At 32.8% G+C, this 24,807-nt stretch overlaps 2 protein-coding genes across 5 annotated transcripts; both read left to right on the top strand.

The window, feature by feature from the left end:
• The first annotated feature begins 5,960 nt into the window (after positions 1–5,960).
• Positions 5,961–10,275, top strand: LOC131644294 (probable methyltransferase PMT8). 4 transcript variants are annotated; one of them, XM_058914757.1, is made up of 8 exons: positions 6,055–6,142; positions 6,418–6,466; positions 7,085–7,540; positions 7,678–7,842; positions 8,166–8,943; positions 9,028–9,140; positions 9,222–9,442; positions 9,621–10,275. In XM_058914757.1, exons 3-8 carry the CDS (start codon positions 7,268–7,270, stop codon positions 9,919–9,921), a joined length of 1,851 nt encoding a protein of 616 aa, XP_058770740.1. In that variant the 5' UTR covers positions 6,055–6,142; positions 6,418–6,466; positions 7,085–7,267; the 3' UTR covers positions 9,922–10,275. The 4 variants fall into 4 exon arrangements, with proteins under 4 accessions (XP_058770741.1, XP_058770738.1, XP_058770740.1 ...); XM_058914758.1 differs by lacking the exons at positions 6,055–6,142; positions 6,418–6,466 and adding an exon at positions 5,961–6,047; XM_058914755.1 differs by lacking the exon at positions 6,418–6,466 and having other exon boundaries at positions 6,002–6,142.
• Positions 10,276–14,675: 4,400 nt separating this feature from the next.
• On the top strand, positions 14,676–24,507 carry LOC131644295 (uncharacterized). Its single transcript, XM_058914759.1, has 16 exons — positions 14,676–14,850; positions 14,933–15,010; positions 15,190–15,269; positions 15,471–15,565; positions 16,698–16,858; positions 17,038–17,189; positions 17,983–18,101; positions 18,960–19,123; positions 19,314–19,388; positions 19,750–19,821; positions 20,466–20,603; positions 21,504–21,659; positions 22,442–22,494; positions 22,580–22,758; positions 22,869–22,953; positions 23,034–24,507. The coding sequence occupies exons 2-15, from the start codon at positions 14,956–14,958 to the stop codon at positions 22,927–22,929; spliced, it is 1,560 nt and encodes a 519-aa protein (XP_058770742.1). The 5' UTR covers positions 14,676–14,850; positions 14,933–14,955; the 3' UTR covers positions 22,930–22,953; positions 23,034–24,507.
• The last annotated feature ends 300 nt before the right edge of the window (positions 24,508–24,807 follow it).

Raw genomic sequence — 24,807 nt, forward strand, 5'->3', positions numbered from 1 at the left:
ATATTAAGTTAATTTATAAAGTTATTATACTCATCTTAAGTTAACTTCTTAGGTCATATTATCTTACAAACAACATGAAAGAAGCTATATTATACATGTTAATAAAAGTTCACTTCTTAGGTGATATATTCACTCATCTTAAGTTAAACAGATTTGGAAACATAAAATATTGAACTATGAAAGAAAATATATTATATATTGAGAAGACTAACCTGTAATATAGCCATTTTCTAAGATTTGATGGAGTTAAATCACATCTCGTAAGCTTTGATGCAACCAAGGTAACCCTTCGAAGAAGACGAGTTCGCTACATGAGTTTGGTGTTTCCATTTTGCATGTTGTGAAGAAATAATATCAAAACGTTAATAGAGATTAGGATGTATGAGAGAGATGTTAGAGTTTTGTTTTGAGAGAGACGAATGTTATGTACTTAAGTGATATAAATTCGCTTATATATATATATGTAATACCTTTCACCATGGTTATTAACATTGACCGTAGTGAAACGTCGTTTAGTACATTGCAAAAAAAAGTGCCTAAAAATTAGTTGTTACTATGGTTAACAAAACAGCCGTAGAGTTATGGTGTTATAAAAGGTATATTTTATAGTAGTGCCCTGATCAGGAGGGATCAGTGGTCGCCCATAAGGGTTACTCAAACTTTAGGCCCAAAAGGCCTCTATAAATATCTCTCCTCGATATGGAGAAAGGGACAGATCTTAAGCTGTATAGATCACTCCCCACATACACTTATACCTATGAAAACCACTCAATGACAGAGCCTCTCACCTCACGCGAGTAAGACCTCTAAACCACTGTAAAACACCACCATACAAGGCTTCTCACCGTTGTGGGCATGCCCTAACCACCATACATCATAATATACCTACTAAGGCCTCTGAGTGACTCTGCCCTTTACATAGCAAACACGTGCACCTGTACTTTTTAACCAATACAAATTTGTTTAAGAGAAACACTAGATTTATGAAAGTAGGTTAAATATCTTGTGATAATTCCATGTGAACTTCTTCATATAAATCACCATAAAGAAATGTGTTTTCCATAACTAATTGTTAAAGAATCAACTAAAGAACCTTGTTGACATAGGGAAGAGTATCCATGAGTATAATTTAGGAACAAATTGTATAGTGTGAATCGTTTAAACCTTTTAAGAAGCAAATGACCAATTCTGAATCATGTTGTTGTTTGATGACTCTGAAAGCTCCACAGCCGCAAGGGTTGCAATAACTACATGACGATTATAAAAAATATCTTCCAAAAAAGTTTTTATTATGTTAAATAATTCAAAAGTTGAACGCTTTCCTTGTTTGGTAGAATGAATTTCTTGAAGAAGATTAGAGAATCTAAAGTAATTGCCTTTTTGTTAATTTTTCTTTTAACTCATCCGAGAAAAAACCTATCATTTTCATCATATGAAAGACTTTGTGAAATCGACAATGCGAGGATCAAATTATCCAAGAAAAAACAAGACCATTTTAGCGCTTCCATGTATCAGAAAGAGGAACTGAATTTGAAAAAAGACGAGGTTTTCCATTGATGAGCTGTAATTTGTTCTTGAAAAAAAGTTCAAACTTCATACTTCAGCTTCATGTATGATAGTTTTTATTTTTGTTCAGTTGTGGAGACACCAAAACTAGTCTTAGATTTATCATGGATGAATATAGTATCGAGATGAATGAGATAGTGATTGATCTTTGGGATTTAAAATGGAAGAATCACGAGTATTATGTATTTTATATGAAGAGAATTGTTCATCAACGCCTTCCATTATGTGTGTGTGTGTGTGTGTGTGAGAGAGAGAGAGAGGGAATGTTAAGAAAGGAAAAATAGAAAGAATTAAGATAAAATTAATACCATATTAAATAATTAAAATTGACAGAATGAATGAGAAATTTTGTATTATTAAATTGAACGGAAAAAGATGCAATGCATTTATATTAGTTTATAGCTATAGAGATAATTTTTGGATTGAAATGCGAGTAGTATAAATTATGCCAACAAAATTCACAAGAAGTGAGTAAGTTTTTAGTCATCCCCGCATGGATTGTTTCTTTTCTATTAAGACTAAGGAAATCATACTCAAGTTTAGGGAATCAAATAACATAATTTAAATGGGGTGAGAAGGAAGGGGGGTACATGTAATGTAATTGGTTTGGATTGTGAATTAAGGTGCTGCATAAAATAAATTAACTTGTAGAAAATATAATAAAGAAAGCGATTAAACCCCTCTTTTAAATCATTTATTTATATTTGTGTGGTTAATCTTGTCTGAACACATAATGATCTTCTTAGATATCACGATTATTATAACTAAATAGTTAGGCACAATGTCTTTCTACACAACCTTCTTTGGTAGATTACAATCTCCCCAATATTTTGGTCGAAGTCGCAACTGATGAATGTTTTAACAAACGTTAAAATACTCTTGTCATAACTAAGTATATGACATGTCTAGCAATATAAATAGGTTTCCAATAGTATTGGGCTCAATCACGTAATCTATGGTTAGTTTTAAAATATGATTTAAAAATAAAACTGCTCATCAACAATTTATAACTTTAAACACCAAATACTATTGAATAATCTAAAGGTTTATCCTTACAATGAACAATACTCATAAAAGCACATAATTTACACAAATCTAGGTAAAATTCATCTAAATGGGTCTAATGTAATAATGTAATGAAATTAGCCAACCATTCTTAGAGAAATTATGACAAAAAGAGAAGAAAGGAAAGAAATTAACATTATAATTGAAAAAGATGAGTACTATGATGAATTCTCTTTCACTCCCTGATCCAAGCGATGAAACTTGGCCTCATGGGTGGAAATTTTTGAAACCCTAACAATTGAATGTGTTTGGAAATTTGTAGAAAAGTTTTGGATTTCATGCAAACGCGTTGTGCTATTATATCTGCGTGTCACATTTCATCTAAAGGTGTGGCACATTTTTTCATTGAGTTGTAAAGATTTTTTTAGCTTTGTGAAATTTTTTCCAAATTGTTCATTTTTCCAATTTTCTTTCAATTTTTGTATCATAATCTTTTCCATTCTTGTCACTGTAACTTTTATAGGAAAAAATTACATTATTTTTTTTGGTTAGGATGATTTCAACACAAATCGATCTTTTTCATAATTCTTTGAAATTTTATTAAAAATTTATAAAAACATAAGCGATTAAAAGTAAAAAAATTATTAAAACTAAAGTATATGAAAAAAAAACATGTTATGCTTGATTTTGATCAGTGATATTGGAAATTTTAACTAAGGAAGTAAATTAATAACAAATCTAACAACACAATCATATTATTGTGAGAGATCGTTAAGAATTACTTGGGAGTATTGTTGATTGTCGATAGGGAATCAATGAAAATAAGTGAATAAACTATTTGCTAAACTGTTTAAAGTCACTCATTGATCTTGTTCGTTTTTCTCAAGTTCAGTAGTTGATTTTTCTATTGACTTATTTTTGTCATAGTTTGCGAGAAAAAATAAATCTAAAAATTCTTTCATATACAAAATGTATGTTCACATTTCATCATGTTTGTGTGTATGTTGGTGACATGGATGTAATAATCCACGGTGAAATTCTTTTGTTGTTGTTCTAAAGTATTAAATTCTTCATTGTCCTTGTTTTCCTTTTGTTTGCATCAATTAGAAATTATTTGGATTTTCTCACTTGTATTGATTGGTCAATTTACTTTTGTAATTTAAAATTTTTAGACATTTTTTTAGAGTTTGGATGTGAGAGGAATGGAGAGATTTGAAAAACAATTTTTTAAAAATATATAGAAATATTTAACATTTAAAAATGATAAAAGAGTATTTCTCATTAACATTTTTTTTTAATTTTTGAAATACTATAACAACATAAATTATATTTGAATAATTTGTCTAATTCCTCTAAAACCCTCCAAACCCCTCATTTAATACAATTTTTTAGTTTCTTCAAATTAAAAGAATTTTGGTTTTCGAATAAAAAAAAATCCCCAAAAATCCTCCTTACCTAAATTCTTCTATTCTTTTCACTCAATCATTCTATTTTTTCAAAGTCATCATTTTCTTTTCCCTTCAAACTCCCAAACAAAGTCTTAGAGTACTCATTACTTACTATTTTTAACTAAGGAGATTATTATCGTCTAACTTATTTGAAATTGAGTGAAAAAATAATGGAGATTTAGGATATGGAGCCATTATTGCAGTGCTTAAAGAAGGAAAAAAGTACTAAAATATAATAGACTATTGATGCCATGTTAAGTTTTTGAAAACATCATATCCCTTAAAGATTGATTTAGTGGTGAAGTCTTGGATTCTAAGAGTATGTTCTTCTCAAGATTTTATGTTCGAGTTCTGCTAGATGCTAACAAATTTTGTGTTAGGTCATGTCCATACAAATTTTTGCTTTCATTTTAAATGGCCCCACACAAATGGACATGTGATTGATCACATTTAATTAGTTGGTCGCAAGGCCATATACCAATATTTTAAAATTATAAAATTATAAAAACTTGATGAAAGAAGTTTAAAATGATTACATATTTATGAGATATTTCATTGTTAGAATTATGTTGAATACAATAGAAATAAACAAATCAATACAAATATATAATAGAAAAAGTAACAGACTTACGATGTGTTTTACTAACTTTAGATCTTATTTTCCCCTTTTTCTTTTTCTCTCTATCTCTTTTAATTTCACACTCTTTCTCTAAGAGTGTGTTTGGTAGAGCAGAAGTAGGAAAGAGAGAAATAGGTGAGAGAGAAGTTAAAGAGAAACAAATATATTCTCTTATTTGGGAAGAAGAAAAATTGGAAAGAGAGATTTAAAAAGAGTGGGTCCCACAAAGAGGAAGTGAGAAGAAACAAATTACTCCTAAGAGAATGGAATGAATATTTTGCCCATTAAATTATAAAGTATTTTTTTATTAGGAATATTATAATACTTTTAAAAATATGCAACACTTATCTCTTCTCTATTTCGTCACTCTTTCTCTTAAACCAAACAATATCTCAAATCTACTTTATTTCTCATCCTTTTCTCTCTTCTTACACACTCTCTTATTTATTTCTCTCTTTACGACTTCTCTCCCAAGTCAAACATACCTATCGTCTTGATTGTCCACACGGCTCGCCGTATCGGCGCCATACTATTACAATATCTCCTCCACTTCATTTCATATATTCTATACACATGGAAAAAACAATTATTCAACGACAACAAATTTTAAATTAAAAAAAAAAATCAACAATTGTTGTTAGACTCAATTTTCTTCGTTACGTTCACTCTTCAGCATATTCAATTTCGCCCTGAATTGTCGTGGTCTTTCTCTAATTTGGCGCCAATTTTATATGTCTAACTTATTCAAGGGGTGTGATTTCTGACCACTATGTATGATAACTATTACAGAGACCAAATGCAAAGATTTAGGAAAAAACTGCAAAATTAAAATTAAGTTATGTGAAAAACAATAATGTCTAAGAAGCAGTCCAAAAACAAAAAATACGAATGAAGCGAGTAAATCTAAAAAGATATTTTATATTTTGATTTTTATTAAACAAAATACTAATTTTTACTCTTAAACTGTTAATATATTCTTTTACCACATGTCGTGCATCTAAGAAAAGAATCGGACTAAATAGAAGATAGATAAATCATAAATGGAGCCGATCCTAACTCTTTTTGGCAAAATTAATTAAGTATTTGTTAATATTTTGACTGAGTCATTGACTTCAACTTTGACCTTACTTTCTAGGCAACTATCAACTCTAATAGTTTAACAAAATTATCAAATTTCAACCCTATTTCATCTCAATTCCACTTCTTATATCCCAATACCAAAACAGTTAATTTCTCATTTACTCAAGTAATAAAAAACACTTAAAATTAACCAAACAGATAAGATTCTCAAACTTTTTTTCCTTATAATAATGAAAACCCTATTGAAACGATTGTGACCCAATTTTCAATATTTGTGGCATAAAACAAATCACCGACGGAAAGAGGAGAAAGAGGTGGAACAAAACGCGGTGAGATATTATTCCATTCAATTCAATTCAATTCAATTCTCAAATCTCAACTGTTAAGTCCAAACCCACTTTCTCCAAATAATGGAATCACGTTGGTAAGAATCACCAACACAATCACGTTACACAATAATCACTTTTTTTTCCCAATATTAATTAATCCATTTAAATTTTCAATATAAATCTTGCTACCTTAATCTCACCTCAATTTCCTCTTGTCGACACTTTGCAACTGTTTTCACACACTTTTAGGTTGTAAAACACACACACACCACCTTAAAATTCACACCGTGTCTGTCTCACACACTTAACTAAATCTAAACACTTGTTGAGATCTCTCTCATCACCTCTCTTGTTTTTCTTCTTCTTTTAGATAAAGTTTTTGCTTTTCTTGTACCCAATTGGATTCTGATCTGAACCCAGTAAGCTTTTTTTCTCTCATTCTACTTTTCTTTTGTTTTGATTTTTTGGGATTGGGATGGATCTGAGACATTTTAGTATATGTTTTTTTTGTTAGTTTGTTTTAGTGTCATTGTTGTGAACTTGTGATGGTTGTTGTCACTCATGTATTGAATTGAATGCTCAGCTGCACCTAAGAGCTTAGACTCTATTATTTCTATGATTAGTTGCTATTAGTGAGTGTTAGTTACCCTTTTTAATGCTAGTGTTGTTTTCCATTAGTTCAGATCTGGTAGTTCTGTTTAATTAGTATGCTTATTTTTTTATATTTATTGTTAACATGATTCATGGTGTTTGATTTTAATCCCAATTTTGGGTTTTTGGAGTTATGTTTTTGTTATGGATGTGTTTTCTTGTCACTTTCAATCATGGTTCTTTTTGTGAGGTGATTTGGATTGGATCCATTGTTTTAACTTGTTTGTTTTACTTGATCACTATCATTATTGTCATTATTCACTTTTATAATCATCTATTGTTTTTCTTACTATGTGATGTCTCTAGTCAGAGAATTTGACTAACAACTAAAATGAATGAGGAATCTTGTGGATTGAGTTTTAACTTAATGCTGAACTAAATTGCAGGTAAATCATTAAGTCAGTATACTGTGAGGAGCTGTGTTTTGATTTGAATTATTGGTGCTGCAACGCTCGGTTTGGTTTTGGATTGTGGATTTGACTTTGAATGTCTGGTGAAGCAAGATCCTTTTAGTTCATAACCGAACACCGAGATTTGGATCTGTATTGATTTCAAATTTCAACTAATAAATGTCGAGGGGAAGAACTGATGGATCACAAAAGAAGCGCTTAGTTGCTTCCATCTTTGCTGTGACGATTTTCATTGGTTTTCTGTATGTGTATGGTGGATCCATCTTTGGTTCTCAAAATAGTGGTTCGTCTGCTCTAGAATATGGAAAAACTTTGAGGAAGCTTGGCTCGTCGTATTTGGGTGCGGATGATGACAATGATGGAAAAGATGAATCTTCATCGAGTTTCGGGCAGGGAGATGAGGAGGACAGTATTGTTCCAAAGAGTTTCCCTGTAAGTTGCTTCGCGAGCTTATATGCTGGAGACATCCACTCTATTTGTTTACATAACATCCTTATCATTGTTCTAGTATTTCAACTTTTGAAGCAATACTTTTAGCTTATCATCAATCTGTTTTTCTACTTTTGAAGGTTTGTGATGATCGGCATTCAGAGTTGATTCCTTGCTTAGATCGACACCTTATCTATCAATTGCGGATGAAATTGGACTTGTCTCTGATGGAACATTATGAGAGACATTGTCCTCCTGCAGAAAGGCGCTACAATTGCTTGATTCCACCGCCAGCAGGATACAAGGTGAAGCTTTACTAAGAGTTGATGTTGTTACAAATATAAAAGAATTTTTCAGAATAGTTTACTATTTCAATGTATACGTATTTCTTAGTTATCGATGATTTGTTTCCTGATATTCCTATTTATTCTTGATTTGAAGTCTTGCAACCTTATAAATAGGGGTTAATGTTTAGTCTTTTGTATCATGTTATCGTTAATCATGCTCATAGTGCTTATTGCTTCACTCCTCTAAAACCCTATAACTTCAACAGATGTGATCTTCAATGTATCCTTTGATACATATGTATTATTTTAATCTAAGCATTTGTCATTTCTCTAATGTACAGGTCCCGGTTAAGTGGCCAAAAAGCAGAGATGAGGTGTGGAAAGCAAATATCCCACATACTCACCTTGCGCATGAGAAATCTGACCAGAACTGGATGGTTGAGAAGGGTGAAAAGATAGTGTTTCCTGGAGGCGGGACTCATTTTCATTATGGAGCTGATAAGTACATTGCATCAATGGCAAATATGCTTAACTTTTCGAACAATAATCTAAACAATGAAGGAAGGTTGCGGACAGTGCTTGATGTTGGCTGTGGTGTTGCAAGTTTCGGAGGATACCTTCTTTCATCTGATATCATTACAATGTCATTGGCACCAAATGACGTGCATCAAAATCAAATCCAATTTGCCCTAGAAAGAGGAATTCCTGCATACCTTGGTGTCTTGGGAACTAAGAGACTCCCTTACCCAAGCAGATCTTTTGAACTTGCTCATTGTTCTCGTTGTCGTATTGATTGGCTTCAAAGAGATGGAATACTGCTTCTTGAACTAGACCGTGTGCTCAGGCCAGGAGGTTATTTCGCATACTCATCTCCCGAAGCGTATGCTCAGGATGAAGAGAATCTGAGGATATGGAAAGAAATGAGTGATCTCGTGGGACGGATGTGTTGGAGAATAGCTTCTAAAAAGGACCAAACTGTCATCTGGCAAAAACCTTTGACAAATCAATGCTATAAAGAAAGAGAACCCGGTACTCGCCCTCCTCTGTGCCAGTCTGACGCAGATCCCGATGCAGTTTGGGGAGTAAATATGGAAGTTTGTATTACACCTTACAGTGAGCGTGAGTACTCTTTTTCTCATTATTATTTGTTGTCTTTTTTATGACATCAATTCATAGATACTTCTTTTTTGGCATTTTTATCAGATGACAACAAAGCTAAAGGTAGTGGCTTAGCTCCTTGGCCTGCAAGATTGACCAGTCCTCCTCCTAGATTAGCCGACTTTGGATATTCAAATGAAATGTTCGAGAAGGATAATGTAATTTGAAATTACAATTGACCGTCTTTTTTGGCATATTCTGTTTCTTTGCTAAACTAACTGTTGGCTTACGTTTTTCAGGAACTATGGCGAGAGAGAGTCGATAAATACTGGAGTCTCATGAGTCAAAAAGTCAAATCAGACACGATAAGGAATATTATGGATATGAAAGCAAACATGGGTTCATTTGGAGCTGCTCTTAAAGACAAAGATGTTTGGGTGATGAATGTTGTACCTCAAGATGGACCAAACTCACTTAAACTTATATATGACAGAGGCCTCATCGGTGCCACTCATGACTGGTATTGAAGCCAATTTACTTGTTTTGTTCGAATTTCGCTACGCTATAGTGCCATAGCGGTGCTATAGCCGCTATTTAACAACATTAATTTTCTTTGTCATTTTTTGCTGGTAACTCGCATAATGATGAGAAAGCTTATTCAAAGTTTGAGTCCTAACAGCTCGATGCATCTTGAACAGGTGTGAAGCATTCTCAACATACCCTCGAACTTACGACTTGCTCCATGCATGGAGCGTCTTGTCTGACGTAGCAAAGAAAGATTGCAGCCCGGAGGATCTATTAATTGAGATGGACCGCATACTCAGGCCAACCGGTTTTATAATCATTCGCGATAAACAGCCAATGATTGATTTTGTTAAGAAGTACTTAACTGCTTTGCACTGGGAAGCAGTTGCAACTGCTGATGACGACGATGAAGTTGTTTTTATCATCCAGAAGAAATTGTGGCTGACTAGTGGAAGCTTCAGGGAAACTGAATGAATAAAACAAACATGAAACAACTATTGCATTATGCTATCTTCTGCTGCAAAGGGATCAAAGCACTTCCCAAGTGGTGAAGCAGGGAACAACTTCTTCAATTTGTAGCATTATATAATGTTTTCTTTTCATTTTATTTTATTTCCTTCATTTAATTCTCATTTTTGAGATTAATGATATAAGTTATTGTTCACGCTTTTATAGGCTATTCAAAATTTTGCTGCCTGCATTTGGGTGGGTATTATTGTAAGCTAGTACAATAATCAAGACATGTTAGTTGACTCAATGGTTAAAGTATAGTTGAAGACTTATTTATTACTTATAATTTATGCAATGTAATATTTACATATTTGTGCATTTTTCTGTTCAGAATTTTTAGTATTTTACTATTTTTGTGTTATTTTATTCAATATGGATTGCTCAAGTTCTGAATAGCCAGAGAGCAAAATACAAATGATTCTTTGGGGTCATCATAACTTAAAACAGTTTTTTTTTATCCCACTCTTGTGTTTGCTCACATACCATGGTGAAATTTCATAAATGTCTCTAAAGTTTTAATTTTAAACTGAAGGCCAAAATAAATCAGGAGATTGGACTCTGAACTCCCTCACCATACCACACCCATTTTTCAGAGGCAGATCATCAATTTAACATTTAATTATTCTAGATTCAATTCTCCGGATATATTTGATTAGTAACCTCGCGCAACAAACTCTCTTTCTATCTCAAGCCAAATATATTAAAGATTTGCTCTCAAAAGCTAACATGTCAAATTCTAAAGGATTGCCTACACCTATGATCACTAAATTGAAGTTATTCAAACATGGTACTAATGTTATGGGAGAACCTACATTTTATAGGTTTGTTGTTGGGGCCCTTCAGTATGCTACATTAACAAGACCAGAGATTAGCTTTGTTGTGAATAAAGCTTGCCAGTTTCTCTCTAATCCTTTGGAAAGTCATTGGACAGTTGTGAAAAGAATTTTAAGGTACCTAAAAGACACCCTTCACCATAATCTTCTGCTCCAACCCACAGTTACTCAATCTCTTATTTCTATTAAAGGATTTTCTGATGCAGATTAGGGGTCTGACCCTGATGATAGGAGATCCACTTCAGATTCCTGCACTTTTCTTGGTCATAATCTTATATCTTGGTTGTCTAAAAAGTAGACCCTAGTGGCAAGATCAAGCATTGAAGCTGAGTACAGAAGTCTTGTTAACTCAGCTTCAGAAATTTTGTGGATCCAATCACTACTGATTGACCTCAGAATACCTTACACTACTCCTGTGTTTTTTTGTGACAACCTGAGCACTGTTGCAGTGTCACGCAACCCTATCTTGCATGCTAATACAAAACATATAGAGCTGGATATCTTTTTCTTAAGGGAAAAGGTCCTTAGTAAAACTCTCCTTGTTCATCATGTTCCAACCTTTGATCAATATGCAGATCTGCTTACAAAACCACTGTCTCCTCAAAGATTTTTGCAGCTAAGAGCCAAGTTACAAGTTCATGACAATCCTCTCTTCTACAGAGAGGGCTTTGGACTTGAGGGGAAGATATTAGAGTAGTGTAGTAAGATTCACGGCATATTGTAACTAACTATGCTTAGTCAGCACAACTAAGGCATCTATAAATACTCTGTCATAACAGAGATGTAACCAACTTTCCAATAATACAAATATGTTGCAACAAATTCATTCTCTCTCTCTCTCTCTCTCTCTCTCTCTCTCTCTCTCTCTCTCTCTCTCTCTCTCTCTCTCTCTCTCTCTCTCTCTCTCTCTCTCTCTCTCTCTCTCTCTCTCTCTCTCTCTCTTCTAGATTTCTAATATTACAAACTTATTCAATATCGAAAATAGAGCTCATGAGCAAACTTAATTTCCATCATTTTTCAAGTTTTCTCGCTACTTCTAATGCATTGCATTCAAGCGTAGGACATCAATTAACCCTTACTTAACTTTATTCAATTGAGGCTTCTCCTTTTTCAAGTTTCTTACAATTTGGTAAGTTTTTTCATTTTCATCATTTTATTATTTTTTATGAATGCATTAGCTAAATATGTTCGTTATGATATATTCTGTTGTAGTTAAAACCATAATATATTGGTTTCTGATGCATGCATGTAGACAATTTTCAAGTTTAGAGCGTAGGGGTTCTCTCTGTTTGTGTTCTGCAACTTTAGTTTTGTCCGAAAATTGCAATCTAAACCATGAGTCTGGAGAAAAAAATCATGATTTTCTATTTTGCATTATTTATTTGATTTTGTATGTTTTTTCTTTTGAGTTTGACTTCTTTGGTTATGATATAATTTTTCCAGTGTAATTATAGGTAAAATTTATGACAACTAAATTAAATTGGGGCATGGTAGAGTGACTCAACATGCTCCCGTTCGGAGGAAAAAGGCTAGACCTTCTTGTCTAGAAGTTGGTGCTAGTTAATTTAATGCAAAAGTATCATCTTCTAAAATTCATGTATGAAGGTTAGAAAAACACAAGAAGGGAGCTTGAATCGTGTTAATTTTTTCTTACTTTTCAAAAAGTCTCTTATCAGATTCTGAATACAAGGTAAAGAATATGAATCAGAGTTAAGTGTTTAACAGTAGATAAAAGTAATTCAGAGGTAAAGAAGAAGAACACAAATGATATATCCTAGTTCCTCCCACAAATCAGGAGTAGTCCAGTCCCCTTGCACTTCCAAGAAATTTTCACTATAACCAAATCTGATTACAAATGCTCAAGCCCACAAGGAAGAGACTTTCAATGCTCAAACCTTCAAGTAAGAGACTTTTAATGCTCAAGCACACAAGCAAGAGACTTTAGATACTCAAGCACACAAGCAAGAGATTTTAGATGCTCAAGAATACAAGCAAGAGACTTATACAATATTACTTAAACAAAGAGACTATTTAAGTTTTGTATTTGATATACAATCAGAGGTGTAATCAAAATACAACACAAAAGACTCTAAGACTTAGGAATTTCTAGAATATACAAGTGTTAAGAAATCTTAAGTTAAGCACCTGCATTTGTTTTGATAGAGTAACAACTCTTTAGTTGTCAAGACGCAATGTTGTAGTTTTCTTCAAATATTTATCTCCTTAAATAAAAGACCATAAAAGAGACTTCGATTTCATGCACAAAGAGTCTTTTAGGAAGCATCGTAAGAGACGTTGAAAAGCTTTCTGATATGGTTAATGCCGTTGAGAGGTCATTTGAAATTCCTTTTTTTAAAAGAGGAATTAGTTGTTGCATTCCTTCTTGATCCTTGAGCTTTGAATGAATTCTGAGTCTTCAGATTCTAGATCTTCAGAGGTTGACCTTCTTTAAAAGTTGACATCTTCAGAGTCCGAGCCTTCAGAGTCTGGATCTTCAGAGGCTCACTATCTTCAGACTCTGGTCTTCAGAAGTTGACCTCTTCAGAGTCTAAGTCTTCAGAGTTTGATCCTTCAGATTTTGGTTCTTTTAGCTTCTCTTTAATGTTCAATTTTCAGTGCTAGAACTTAGTGTTTATCATAAATTTTAGTCTCTGGTCCTGCACACTTGAACACACATTAGTATACATACCTGTTCTTTAAATACTTTGTTATCATCAAAATCTTAGGGATGTGGTACAAACCAATTTTGTTCCATCAATTTCTCCCTTTTTGATGATTAAAAACACAAGTATTTAAGAACAATGGTTGTTGATTTAATTAACAACTTGACTCCAGGGTAAGAGGTTTGTAAGCTCCCCCTGAGTCTAATAGTTCTAAAGGTGAGGTTTGTAAGCTCCCCATAAGTTTTATCCAGGTTAATATAACTGTCAGATTCAGGGCTTAAATACTTAGCATCTTACTTCCTATTTTGTCATAAGCAAAAAGAAATATAAAGATAAGGGAAATAAGAAAAGATACTGAAGAAAGCAAGCTAAAATGATTGGGATAATATCAAATCTGGATAAAAATGAATTAAAATCTTATTCGTGACTCCCCTTTATCATCAATATTTTTTTTTTAAAAAAGTGATTGAAATATGGCTAGAATGGTTATGAACAACTTCATCAAATTTTGAGATGGTCAAGTCTAGGCCAGATAACATAGCATGTGTAACAGTTTCTTCATCAATAACAAAAAACTATTATTTCCTTACTCTTGTTTATGATTTCTTTGCTACTAACATCCTTTAAATGGTTGAGAAGCTTGAATAGATATCAAGATATGAGAGCTCAAATGGCATTTTTAGAATACATTTTAGAAAATGAAGGAAGAAGAGAGAAGGATTTGGTGCGAGTATATGAAACAAAAGTGTTCAGAGATGCATCTCTGGACTACCAACTGAATTTTGAATTAATGGTATTTACGGATATGCATATCTGAATTCACTTTTTATACATACAAAAATATAAAAATATAAATAAAAAAGGAGTGTAGAAATGGACGGAAGTCCAACCGTCACACAACTGCATCAAACATTTAATTTTGAGTTCATATTTCTTTTCTCTTTCTCCCCCTCTCTCCCTCTAATTTTGCAATTTTTAATCTATATGTTGTTGCAGTTTTATAGAAGGAATTTAAAGACTGTCCCAATTATATCAAATCATTGTTTTGACAAAATGAAATTAAAGTTGGGATAGACAATGGTAATTGAGATTAATTTCCAAAATGTGATTTTGGATATGGATATCGGTTAAATAACAGGTTTTGGATATCCGTTAAATGGTTTGGATAAATATCATTGTAGAATTAATCGGATTTTTAAAATTGGATTTAGATATGCTTTTGGATTTTACATTTTAACCGGTTATTTTGTTTTGTGCACCCCTACTTGAAACTTTGTCTTCTCCCCAATCAAACCCCACTGCCATTACCCTCACCGGAATCGCTTATGTATCATCTGTTCACCGTCTTCTCAATTACTAGTCCGACGACACCGTTTCACAACAACCAAACCATCTAGGTTAGGTTTCTGGCTCCGTTACCATTATTCTATATATCATATCAATTCGAGAATCTAAGATCAATCATTTTCCGTTTTGCAGGTTCTGATCCACTTCCAATTGCAATGTCAAAGGATAAAGACCCTACCAATTTGTCTCGCACCTTCAAATACCTTTTAGGTTTGCTCATTATTTTCAACACACAAATTAACACTAATTTCACTAATTTCGTCGCGAATCAGTGATTCCAAAATCATATATGCTACACATTGTTGAAATTTATCTGTATTAACTGCTTCATTCTATTGAATAACAAGTTTCATGATTATGCATTGTCTGAATTTGATATTTTTTGGCAGCTACTCAATTCTTGTCCAGAGGAATTCCATTTATATTCAATACATGGATTGTCAGGCATCTCACAGAAGAGGACTATGCGGTAATATTTCTGTTACCTTCTTTTGAGTGTATGATTGTAACATTAAAGTGATAGCCCGAGGGATCTGTATATGTTTTTGTTGTCTGTATATTTCTTTATTTGGATATCGTTTTTGGTATGTATATGTGCTTTGCTGTCGTTCTGTGTTGCAGTTTATTTGATAAAAAATGATTTACTATGATGTTGCCTTTTGCCATGCAGATGTATGCAGTGCAGTTTCATCTATTTGTCACATGTGTTTTATTTCTTAGCCGGGAGGGTTTCCGAAGAGCATGCATGCGGGTGGATATAAAACGGTGATCCCTTATATTTTGCTAATTCTATCATGTTGGAATAGCTATGTGTTTAGGAAATTGTGTTCTACACTGTTTTGTCAAGTTAGTTTGGCTATTAGGCATATATGTTGGTGTTGGTGTGCTCTCATTGTTCATTGAGCCTTCTACCTTGTATGTTGTTTACTCTATTGTACTGGGCCTTTGTTTCTGTTGAGCTTGCACGTTTCAACATAATAACTAATGGACCTTAGTTTCTGTTGAGCTTGCATATTTCAATAAAATAACTAATTCTTTTAGAGTCAGTTTTATGCAGTTATAACTGCTTTGTAGTATGGAAGAAGCTCTAAGTATTCTAAAATTGTTTTTCTTGCCGGACGCAGCACTAGCGACTTGGCTTTTTCCATGCTTGATAATGAGGAGTTTTGTTAGTTCTTTTAGTACCCTTTTTTATCCTTAGCTAATCTATGTTTTTGAACTACTCATTTATGACACGCTTCAGCATAAAATGACTTTAGTGTTTGGTTGAGATCCATAGCATCATAGGCGAGTAATTGTGATTTTAGGATGCTTTAGATAAACTATGTTATTGTTCAATCCGAAGAATTAATAAAATTCTGATTTGAGTCTCTCAATTGTTGGTTATATCTATATCTATATCGAATGTCTTATAATTTTTAGTTAGACCTAACTCAACTTAACAAATCCGGTTTGTAATGTGGTGAGGAGTCCCCCCACTTATAGACATATTTTCTGGCGATATCTCATTTGATTTTAGATTCTTATTTGCACCCCTACAAGCCCAACACGATTGGGTTTGGTGCGTGTATAATACATGGTGGGTGGCCTGATAGCAGAAACCTAATAGCAGGTGGTCCAACGGGTTTTGGATAGAATATGATACCATCTTAGAATTTTGAGTTGGGCCTAACTCAACCTTACGAAAAGGCTTGTAAGGTGAAAATTGCCCCCACTTATACATATTTTTCAAGCCATATCTCATCCGATGTGAGAATCTTAACATAATGAACTAGTGAAAAATGTATATATTCAGATGATTGGGATTAATGGTTATTAACTTATATTATTTTTTAAAATTGAATTTTCCTATGCTCTTTTTCGAGCTCCATTAAAATATGTATTTTTCATATTATAGTGATGGTACTTCAATGGAAGAAGATGTTGTGAAGCTAATGAAAGTAGCGTGGATGAGTGTCCCACTTGGCATATTTGTTACCATTGTAGCATGCCTTTTTGTCTTCTGGTGGCAACAAATAAGTTATTTTAGTCCTTATGGGCAAGCTGTCTTGGTCAATGGTAATCCACCCAAGCCTATTGTCTTATGTTTTCCTTTTCTTATACTTTTATGGGTAATTAGAGGTATTTTCTATAGTATTGTCCCTGTTAAAAAATATTAATGTACCATGCATCCTGGAATTACTGTTCTAAGTATCACAATTTGATCTTTTATTAATAAAGTTCTCTTGTTATGCCAGGTTGTGCGTGCATTTTGGAGCTGTTGGCCGAGCCTTTGTATATTCTATCTCAGAACTTGGTCTTGCTTGAATTACGGTTGATGGTTGAGACAGTAGCTACATTCTCACGGTGCTTGACAATGTACTTTTTAATTGTCAAGCTAACTGGAATGGTAAGAGCTTAGCTATACTGAACATATACTTCAGTCTTTACTTTCCTTATTATTAAGCAGGCATTCAATGCATTTTCTACTATTCTTGTAACATACTAATGACAGGTTAGTTATTGGACAAGTTTCTTTTTTGTCAGCTACGATTGTCATTAGAAATTACTTTCTGTTGTTTTTCTCTGTTTATGGATATTTTTTTCTAATTTATTAAAAGTGAGACCATTTGATTGAGTATTATATTAATTTTTGCTTCTAGAAATAATAATTCATTTGTTACTTTCTTGATTAACGAAGGCTGTTCAGAGGAATCAGAAATGCAATCCAATAATCAGGAGAAATTACAGAAACTGGAAGTTATAGAAAATAAAGAAGTTAAAGTACAATAAAAATTAGATTATTTGCTGATGATTTAATCTACGTGATAAAAAAGTTTTATTGAAAGACTTCTACAGAAGAGTTCTTTACATAGCTGGCAAAAATCCTCAAATTCTAGCCCTTTGACTCTTTAATTATCAAATTTTGGTAATTTAATGGGCAAGCAAAATGACCTTCTAGGACTTCAGTCTTGCATTATGGACAGTAGGCAACAGTGTTGCTTCTTTCAAGTAATTTATTTCATTAATTTTTGGAACATGTCGCATTTAAGAAAAAAATATATTTGTTTGGTTCATTTCCCTATCCTGCATTTTATAAGAACTAGTTTTTCAAAGTGCATTGGATTTTGATGTACTTATAATCCAGAGTTTACACAATACGTGGTGGACAACTGATTTCTGAGGTGAATGACAATTTCCAGGAAAAATCAATCATATTTGCATTGTCACAGTCTGCTTATGGAGCCTGCTTATTTCTTGGTTACTGGGGCTATCTGCTTCTTTTTCGGAAACTTAGATATTCTTACCTTTTCCCATTCAGGTACAGTTTTTTGTTTTTGACATAAATTTCTGCACATGGTTGATACCTGAATTTAAAAAGTAGGACTTTTCATAAATTTAGAACTAGGCAGCGATAGCTCAAGGAAAGGGTTTTGTAATTTAGGAATTATATCTCTAGTTGACTCTGTGATGATTACTCTTCTGCTCCAAGCAGTGGTCTGACAAGCTTATATAGGAATATAATAGGCCCATTAAGCATATGAAAATGGGTCCATGAATCAGGCTTGCAACCATATGAAAATGGGGAAAAACTTGGGACAAATGTAGGAATGAAGAGAAAAGAGTGATAACAAAAAAGGGAGACGCAGAAGGAAGGGATTGAAAGGGAGAGGAGAGTCTGGGGCATCTGGGCGAATCAGGAGAAGGGTATTAGGGAGGGGAGGAGTAACCGTAATGGGCAGTTTTTGAGATATTGGGTACGGTTTTGGTGTAGATAGAGAGTAAGATCCAATCCTTCGCTCTGGGTATATTTCCTTTTCTTTTTCCTTTTTTTTTTCTTTCTATTAAATCAATCTCAAACGAAGTAGTAATCTACTCCGTTTCATTTTTCCTTACATTACTGATTTCTTTCGTTTCAGAACCATTGTAAGCGGATATCTCTTTTGTTTCAGTTCAATATAGCAACAGATTACTTGGTTTTTGAGCTCAATCCTAACTGTACACTTTCCTGTATTAGTCTATTGTTTTGTGTCAGAATGATGCCAGTCTTAACCTATCTTATCTTCTGATTACACATGATTTTCTCTTAATTTAATTTCTGATATATTGAATATGCTTTGCAAGGAAATAGTGGAAACTTGATAATGCTTATGAACTTTATTTTGTTTGATTTTTGCAGAAAAGGAAACTATTTTGGATTTGATCAGCAACTTTCAAAGATGTGCACACTGTTTACCTTTCAATCGTTTCGAAAGCTGATCCTTCAGGAAGGAGAGAAAATAGTGCTCGTGTGGTTTGATACACCATATAATCAAGCTGTATACGGACTCGTGGATAAATTAGGTCAGTATATGGTTTAGATAATTTGTGCTAGAAAGCTTAATTATTGTGTTTTTAAATCTTTTAATTGCATAGAGTACTTTTTATTTATTTTTTGATAAGCACTATTGTGTTTCTAAATCTTCTAATTGCTTTAAGCTTAACTATTGCTGTCTAAACATGATTTCCTTTTTAAAAAAATACCACCTTTCAGGTAGCTTAGTGGTGAGACTTGTCTTTTTACCATTTGAAGAAAGTTCATACACGACATTTGCAAGGTCTGCTTCAGGTTCTATTTCTTTCTTGTTTTCTGATGTTTGAACTGTAAAACTGTCTTGCTCTCTTTTCAACTATTATTTACTTCTACTTCACCTTTGCTCATTATGATTCTCTTCTTTAGAAATTATAAAGCATATAGCTTTTGACGTACACACACCTCTTGTTTATTATCTCTCTCTTCCTCATTCACTGCAGTGTGTTAGGTTTAATTAACTACCAGTTATGTCAATATTATTATTATTATTATTATTATTATTATTGTTGTTTGTTTATGTTTAATCATAAAGGATACTGTTTTAGCTGGGCATATGGCTACAGGGAAACCGCTTTCAGTTTCACAAACTGAATAATATTTTTGTAATGCCTGACAGGAGAATACCCAGGAAAACACAAGAAATTAGGAAATTGCTTGACAGAATCCCTCAAGTTAGTTTTGTTGATTGGTATGTCTTCTCATTTCATTTCATATTTTGTACCGGATACATATTTATTAGTTTTCCGATTTCTCAGTACCAACAAGTTAATTGATTCTTTGAAAATCATAAAGTCACATAAATGGATGCAGCAATGTAAATCATTCTTTTATCTTTTGTAGTAAGCAAACTTAAGTAATGTATTTTTATTCCCCTCCATATGAATGAATGTCTTTTATTGAAAGAAAAAAAAAGAAAAGAAAGGAAACTTGAATCTTACTATTTATGAGACTGTGACTCTTCCTGTAGGGAAAATAAATAGGATAGAAAAATATGGATGTAATCCCAAGTGAAGTTTTATAACAGATTGACCCCAGTTATCTAGGGCCAATTTTAAGTGCGACAAGAAACATTTTTATGAAAAACCAACGATTATGTTGTCTGCTTGGTAAATAAGTCGACACACATTTCAAGAGACAATAACAATTATGTTACATGATCTCTCAAAGAGGATGTGTCTAAGGCAATGATTAGCCTTCTGAGATCTTAAAATTATTGGTTTGAAATTCTTACTGTTTCATAGTTTCACACAGGATTATTTGGACATGCTTTGCACTAAATTGTATATTCTACTGTTCCTTCTGTGGTATAATATCCAGCTATGTACTTTGCAGGCGTTGTTTTCATGGCATTTGGTCCAAGTTATTCTTATTCCCTCATTAGATTGTTGTATGGAAAAAAATGGAGTGATGGAGAAGCATCAGTTGTTCTCCGCTATTATTGCTTCTATGTCATTGTTTTGGCTATGAATGGTAATTCACCTTGTCTCTTGTTGCTCAATTTCTTAATTGTTAAATATATTAATATTTTTCTGTTACAACGGTTCTTGGGGCTTTATTTTGTAGATGAAGTAGGCATTAGTAAATTGAATGTTAGTTTTATTGTCATGACTCTTCATAGTTAGGTACATCAGAAAACTAGCTAACAGAATGTGATAATTTTAAAGCATATTCCATCTATTATTAGGAACTACCAAGTAGGGTAATCTAGGGGATTTTCCCACACAACATGCTATTAAGAAAGTTGGTAGAAGCAATAAATTTATTAATAGTAGATGTTCTTACAAATTTCTTCTTCAAGAGAGAGTAGTATTTACATTCCCATCGCAGTATGTATTATAAGTTGTAGAAAAAGAGGTAAAATAATTAAGGATATGTCGTCTGCTTGGTAAGTATGTCGACCCTTATTTCAGTTAGATATCAAAAATATTTTCTTGCATGGCGATTCGGAAGTGGAGATTTATATGGAGCAACCTCTTGGATTTGTTGCTTAAAAGGAGCGTAGTTTGATATGCAAATTGAGGAATCGCTTATATATGGCTTGAAACAATCACCTCAGGCATGGTTTGGTATTCAGCAAAGTTCTACAGTAGTTTGGAATGGCTCGTTGCTATCAATTTACCTTTTTGTGAGGTTGGTGTTATGAAACTCGTAAAATTGATTCATTCAAATGCCTAATGCATAATGATGCATTAACATAGTTAGGTATTTTTAAGAATCCTCAATGGATGAGATATAGTATAGGTAGACCTAACTCAAATTCAAAGAGGCATGAACCAATATGAACTTGCTTATTTCACTTGTTTATAACTAGCTACCCTGGTGGATTAAATTCTTCATCTGTTTATGATTATGTTTCTCTCCTCAATTCAGGAACATCTGAAGCCTTTATGCATGCAGTTGCAACAGAGAGCCAGCTCAAGCGTTCAAATGATTCACTACTTGTATTCTCTTTGATCTCTGTAGTTCTGAATGTCCTACTAATAAAGCTATATGGGTCAGTTGGCTTGATCATGGCAAATTCTCTTAGTATCCTTTCTACCTTCTGGTTGGTTACCTGTGTGCCAATCCTGACAGTTGCTTATTTTATGTTATTCACTTTTTTCTTTCCTTATGGAAACCACAAGATGCTCAAACACATATCAGTAATTGTTTATGGCCCAATGTTGAAATGATGGTTAAAAAAAATTAAGATCTAATTGCAAAAGAGATCATGAGGGAAAATATATAAAGAAATGCCCTTGATCACGGGAATCAGTGAAAAAAAAGGAAATACTTAATCGCATCCGTGTTCTTCTGTATTTTACTGCTATAATTATTATTTGAGATATTTATCAACATTCCTATCTGTGTTTTGCTGAATGAAATTCCTATTTTATTTTTCTGACATTCTTGCATCTGTGTATCTTAATAGCAATAAAACTCAACAAGCATCCCCATTCATACCAACAAATTATAGGTTCCCATTACTAAATATTTGTATCATCTCTAAATTCTGCAATAGAGAGGCACATTAACTTTATTGGCTGCGAGAATGGCCAGTGACATGGTATGCTGTAACCACTTGATAATATACCAATTTGTTAGAATATATCAGTTTCTAAATAAGTAACATTTCTAGCATAATAATTTGTTACTTCCAGATTCCTAACCTAGATACTTCTGTCTAAACAGATGAAATCTAATGTGCTTATTACTTCAACCATAATTAGCTTATTAATTAGATCCTATTAGTTCTACTTCTGATTTCTCACATTTAATTTACATCATTTGTGAATGAAAAGTTCTTTCAATCCTTCACTCAACTAAAGATATGACTTTGAGGATTTTATATTCTGCGATGTTCATAAAGGATTACTTCAAGGTATGATAATTGGCTTTGATTTGGTTGACCATAATTTGATGCAAATATTAACAAACTTTCATATTTTATTTTAATTTTTCCACAGGGTTCTTCCTCCTTTTCTTTTCGTGGCTGCTTTCCTTCAGGATGGGTTATTCTGTTACTTTCAAGTATAATCACTCTCGTTTCTGAGAATGTAGTTTTGGACCAAGATAATTTCTGGCCAACGTTTATGATCCATTTCTCTGTTGGGCTGGCTTGCTTCTTTGTGTCATCATATGTGATGTATATTCCTGTTACCTTTTATTTTGACTTCTAAGATCTTCGGTTGAATACAATTAGTTACTTTGCATTCTTCTTTATTAACATACTTTTGTTTTTTTTTTATCTTTTAGCTATTGTCGGGAAAAACCTTTCATCAAGAAAATTATTCGCTTTCGCGACCACTCGGACTGATGAACTCTGTAAGTTAACTGTGAGGTGAGTTTTTTTTCCTTTGAAATTGCTAATTTGTTAAGATTTATCCTTGGATATAATAAATTAGCAAATTATTTTTGCAGATAGTCGAAGATGACAACATAAATTTTGGTACATGCATAATATATCTTGATCCAGATTTTTGTAAACTAAATTAACTTAATGGTACAGAGGATCTAGGGATAAAAAAGAGACTCCGAACATATCTTCATGTTTATTTTGAACTGGAGTAGTGTACCATTTTTGGGGTCAATAACTAGAGTGTTTCCTAAAGCATATTTACGAGAGATGAGTGCCTTTTACTGCAAACCTGGTATTGAAAATACTTGGGATGTATTACTTATGACAAATTATCATGACACAAAAATAGGGTATCAGAAAATTCTAAGAGCTATACTGTCTTTTTTTGTTTTGATGCATTACAAGTTTTGGAAATTCAATAGATAATAAAGATGACAATAGGTGGGGGAAAATGATGGAGATTTGTGTTTGGATTGGCGGTGGACAGAATTGATTCTAGTAGAATTGAGTTTGGTAGAATTGATTCTAGCAGAATTGAGTTTAGCAGAATTGATTTATGTTTGGATACATTTTTGTAAAAGTGAGTTGAATAATAAATTACAGTGTAAAAATCATCCAGAATCAATTCTGGAGGCAGAAGCTACAAATTCTAGCTTCAAGTAGAATCAATTCTAGAGACAGAATCAATTCTACTTTTGTCAAACCAAACATCTTAAAATTATCCAGAATTGATTCTTCACCTCTAGAATTGCTTTTGGCCTTTTCAAAAGCCAAACCAAACATGCACTTAGTGAATATGTACAATGATTGAAGAAAATATATTTTTAAGTAGAAATTGTGCAATATTACAAATTAGTAATTTGTCTGAATGTAATGGGAAACAAATGCTTTCTTTATATTACAAGTTCGGGTTAATGCATTTTGACGTTAGAAGCAATGGTTTAAAAATTGAATCAAATTCTCTATTCTCTGGTTGAATAGTTCTGGTTTGAACATTTTGTTGTAATTAAACTAAGATTTTGAGATTTACACGGTTCGATTGAATTGTTCTGGATTGAACATTTAGAGCAATGCCTTTCTTTTTCCCTTATTGTCATATTCTTCTTTATCTACAAGTCTTTTCAATTTCATCTGTTTCTGCAATTTACCAAAACGAATAGTCAAGTCAATTGACGACAAAGAAATTGAGTTTACTTTAAAGAATGGGGTGTTTTGAATTATTTAGAAATTGAGTTTATTCAACAGAGATAAGACAACGTAGAAGAAGAAATTAGAGGAAATGACAGAAAGTAAAAAGATAGAGACGTAGAAGAAGAAATTAGAGGAAATGACAGAAAGTAAAAAGATAGAGTTAGAGGCAGTGTACTAGAGATTTATACAGGTTCGGTTTATCATTTGGTTTACGCTTATCCTCAAGAGTTTCCTCTTGAAAGTTCCACTTATAATAAGTCTTGAACTTTTAGGGTTTGTTTGCGAGTTTGGAGGGAAAGGGAGGGGAGGGCTTTAGAAAATAGGAAGAATTTGGTGAAAAGAATAAAAGGATTTTGGGTAGGAGGGTTTTATAGGATTTGATTTTATTCATAACACCAAAAACTCCATAAAATAGGAAAACTCAAAAATGGTATTGAATGAGGGTTTTAGAGGGTTTTGGAGGGCTTTCATAAATTTTTCAAATATCTTTTAGGTTGTTATACTATTTTGAAAATTATAAATTTACTAATGATAATGACTCTTTTATCATTTTAAACAAAATCATTTTTCTATATTTTTCAAAAAAATGTCAAATATTTTTCAAAAAATGTCAAATATTTTTCAAAAAAATGTCAAATATTTTTC

This window comes from Vicia villosa, linkage group LG1 (assembly GCF_029867415.1).
Source record: "Vicia villosa cultivar HV-30 ecotype Madison, WI linkage group LG1, Vvil1.0, whole genome shotgun sequence".
Classification (NCBI taxonomy): Eukaryota; Viridiplantae; Streptophyta; class Magnoliopsida; order Fabales; family Fabaceae; genus Vicia; species Vicia villosa.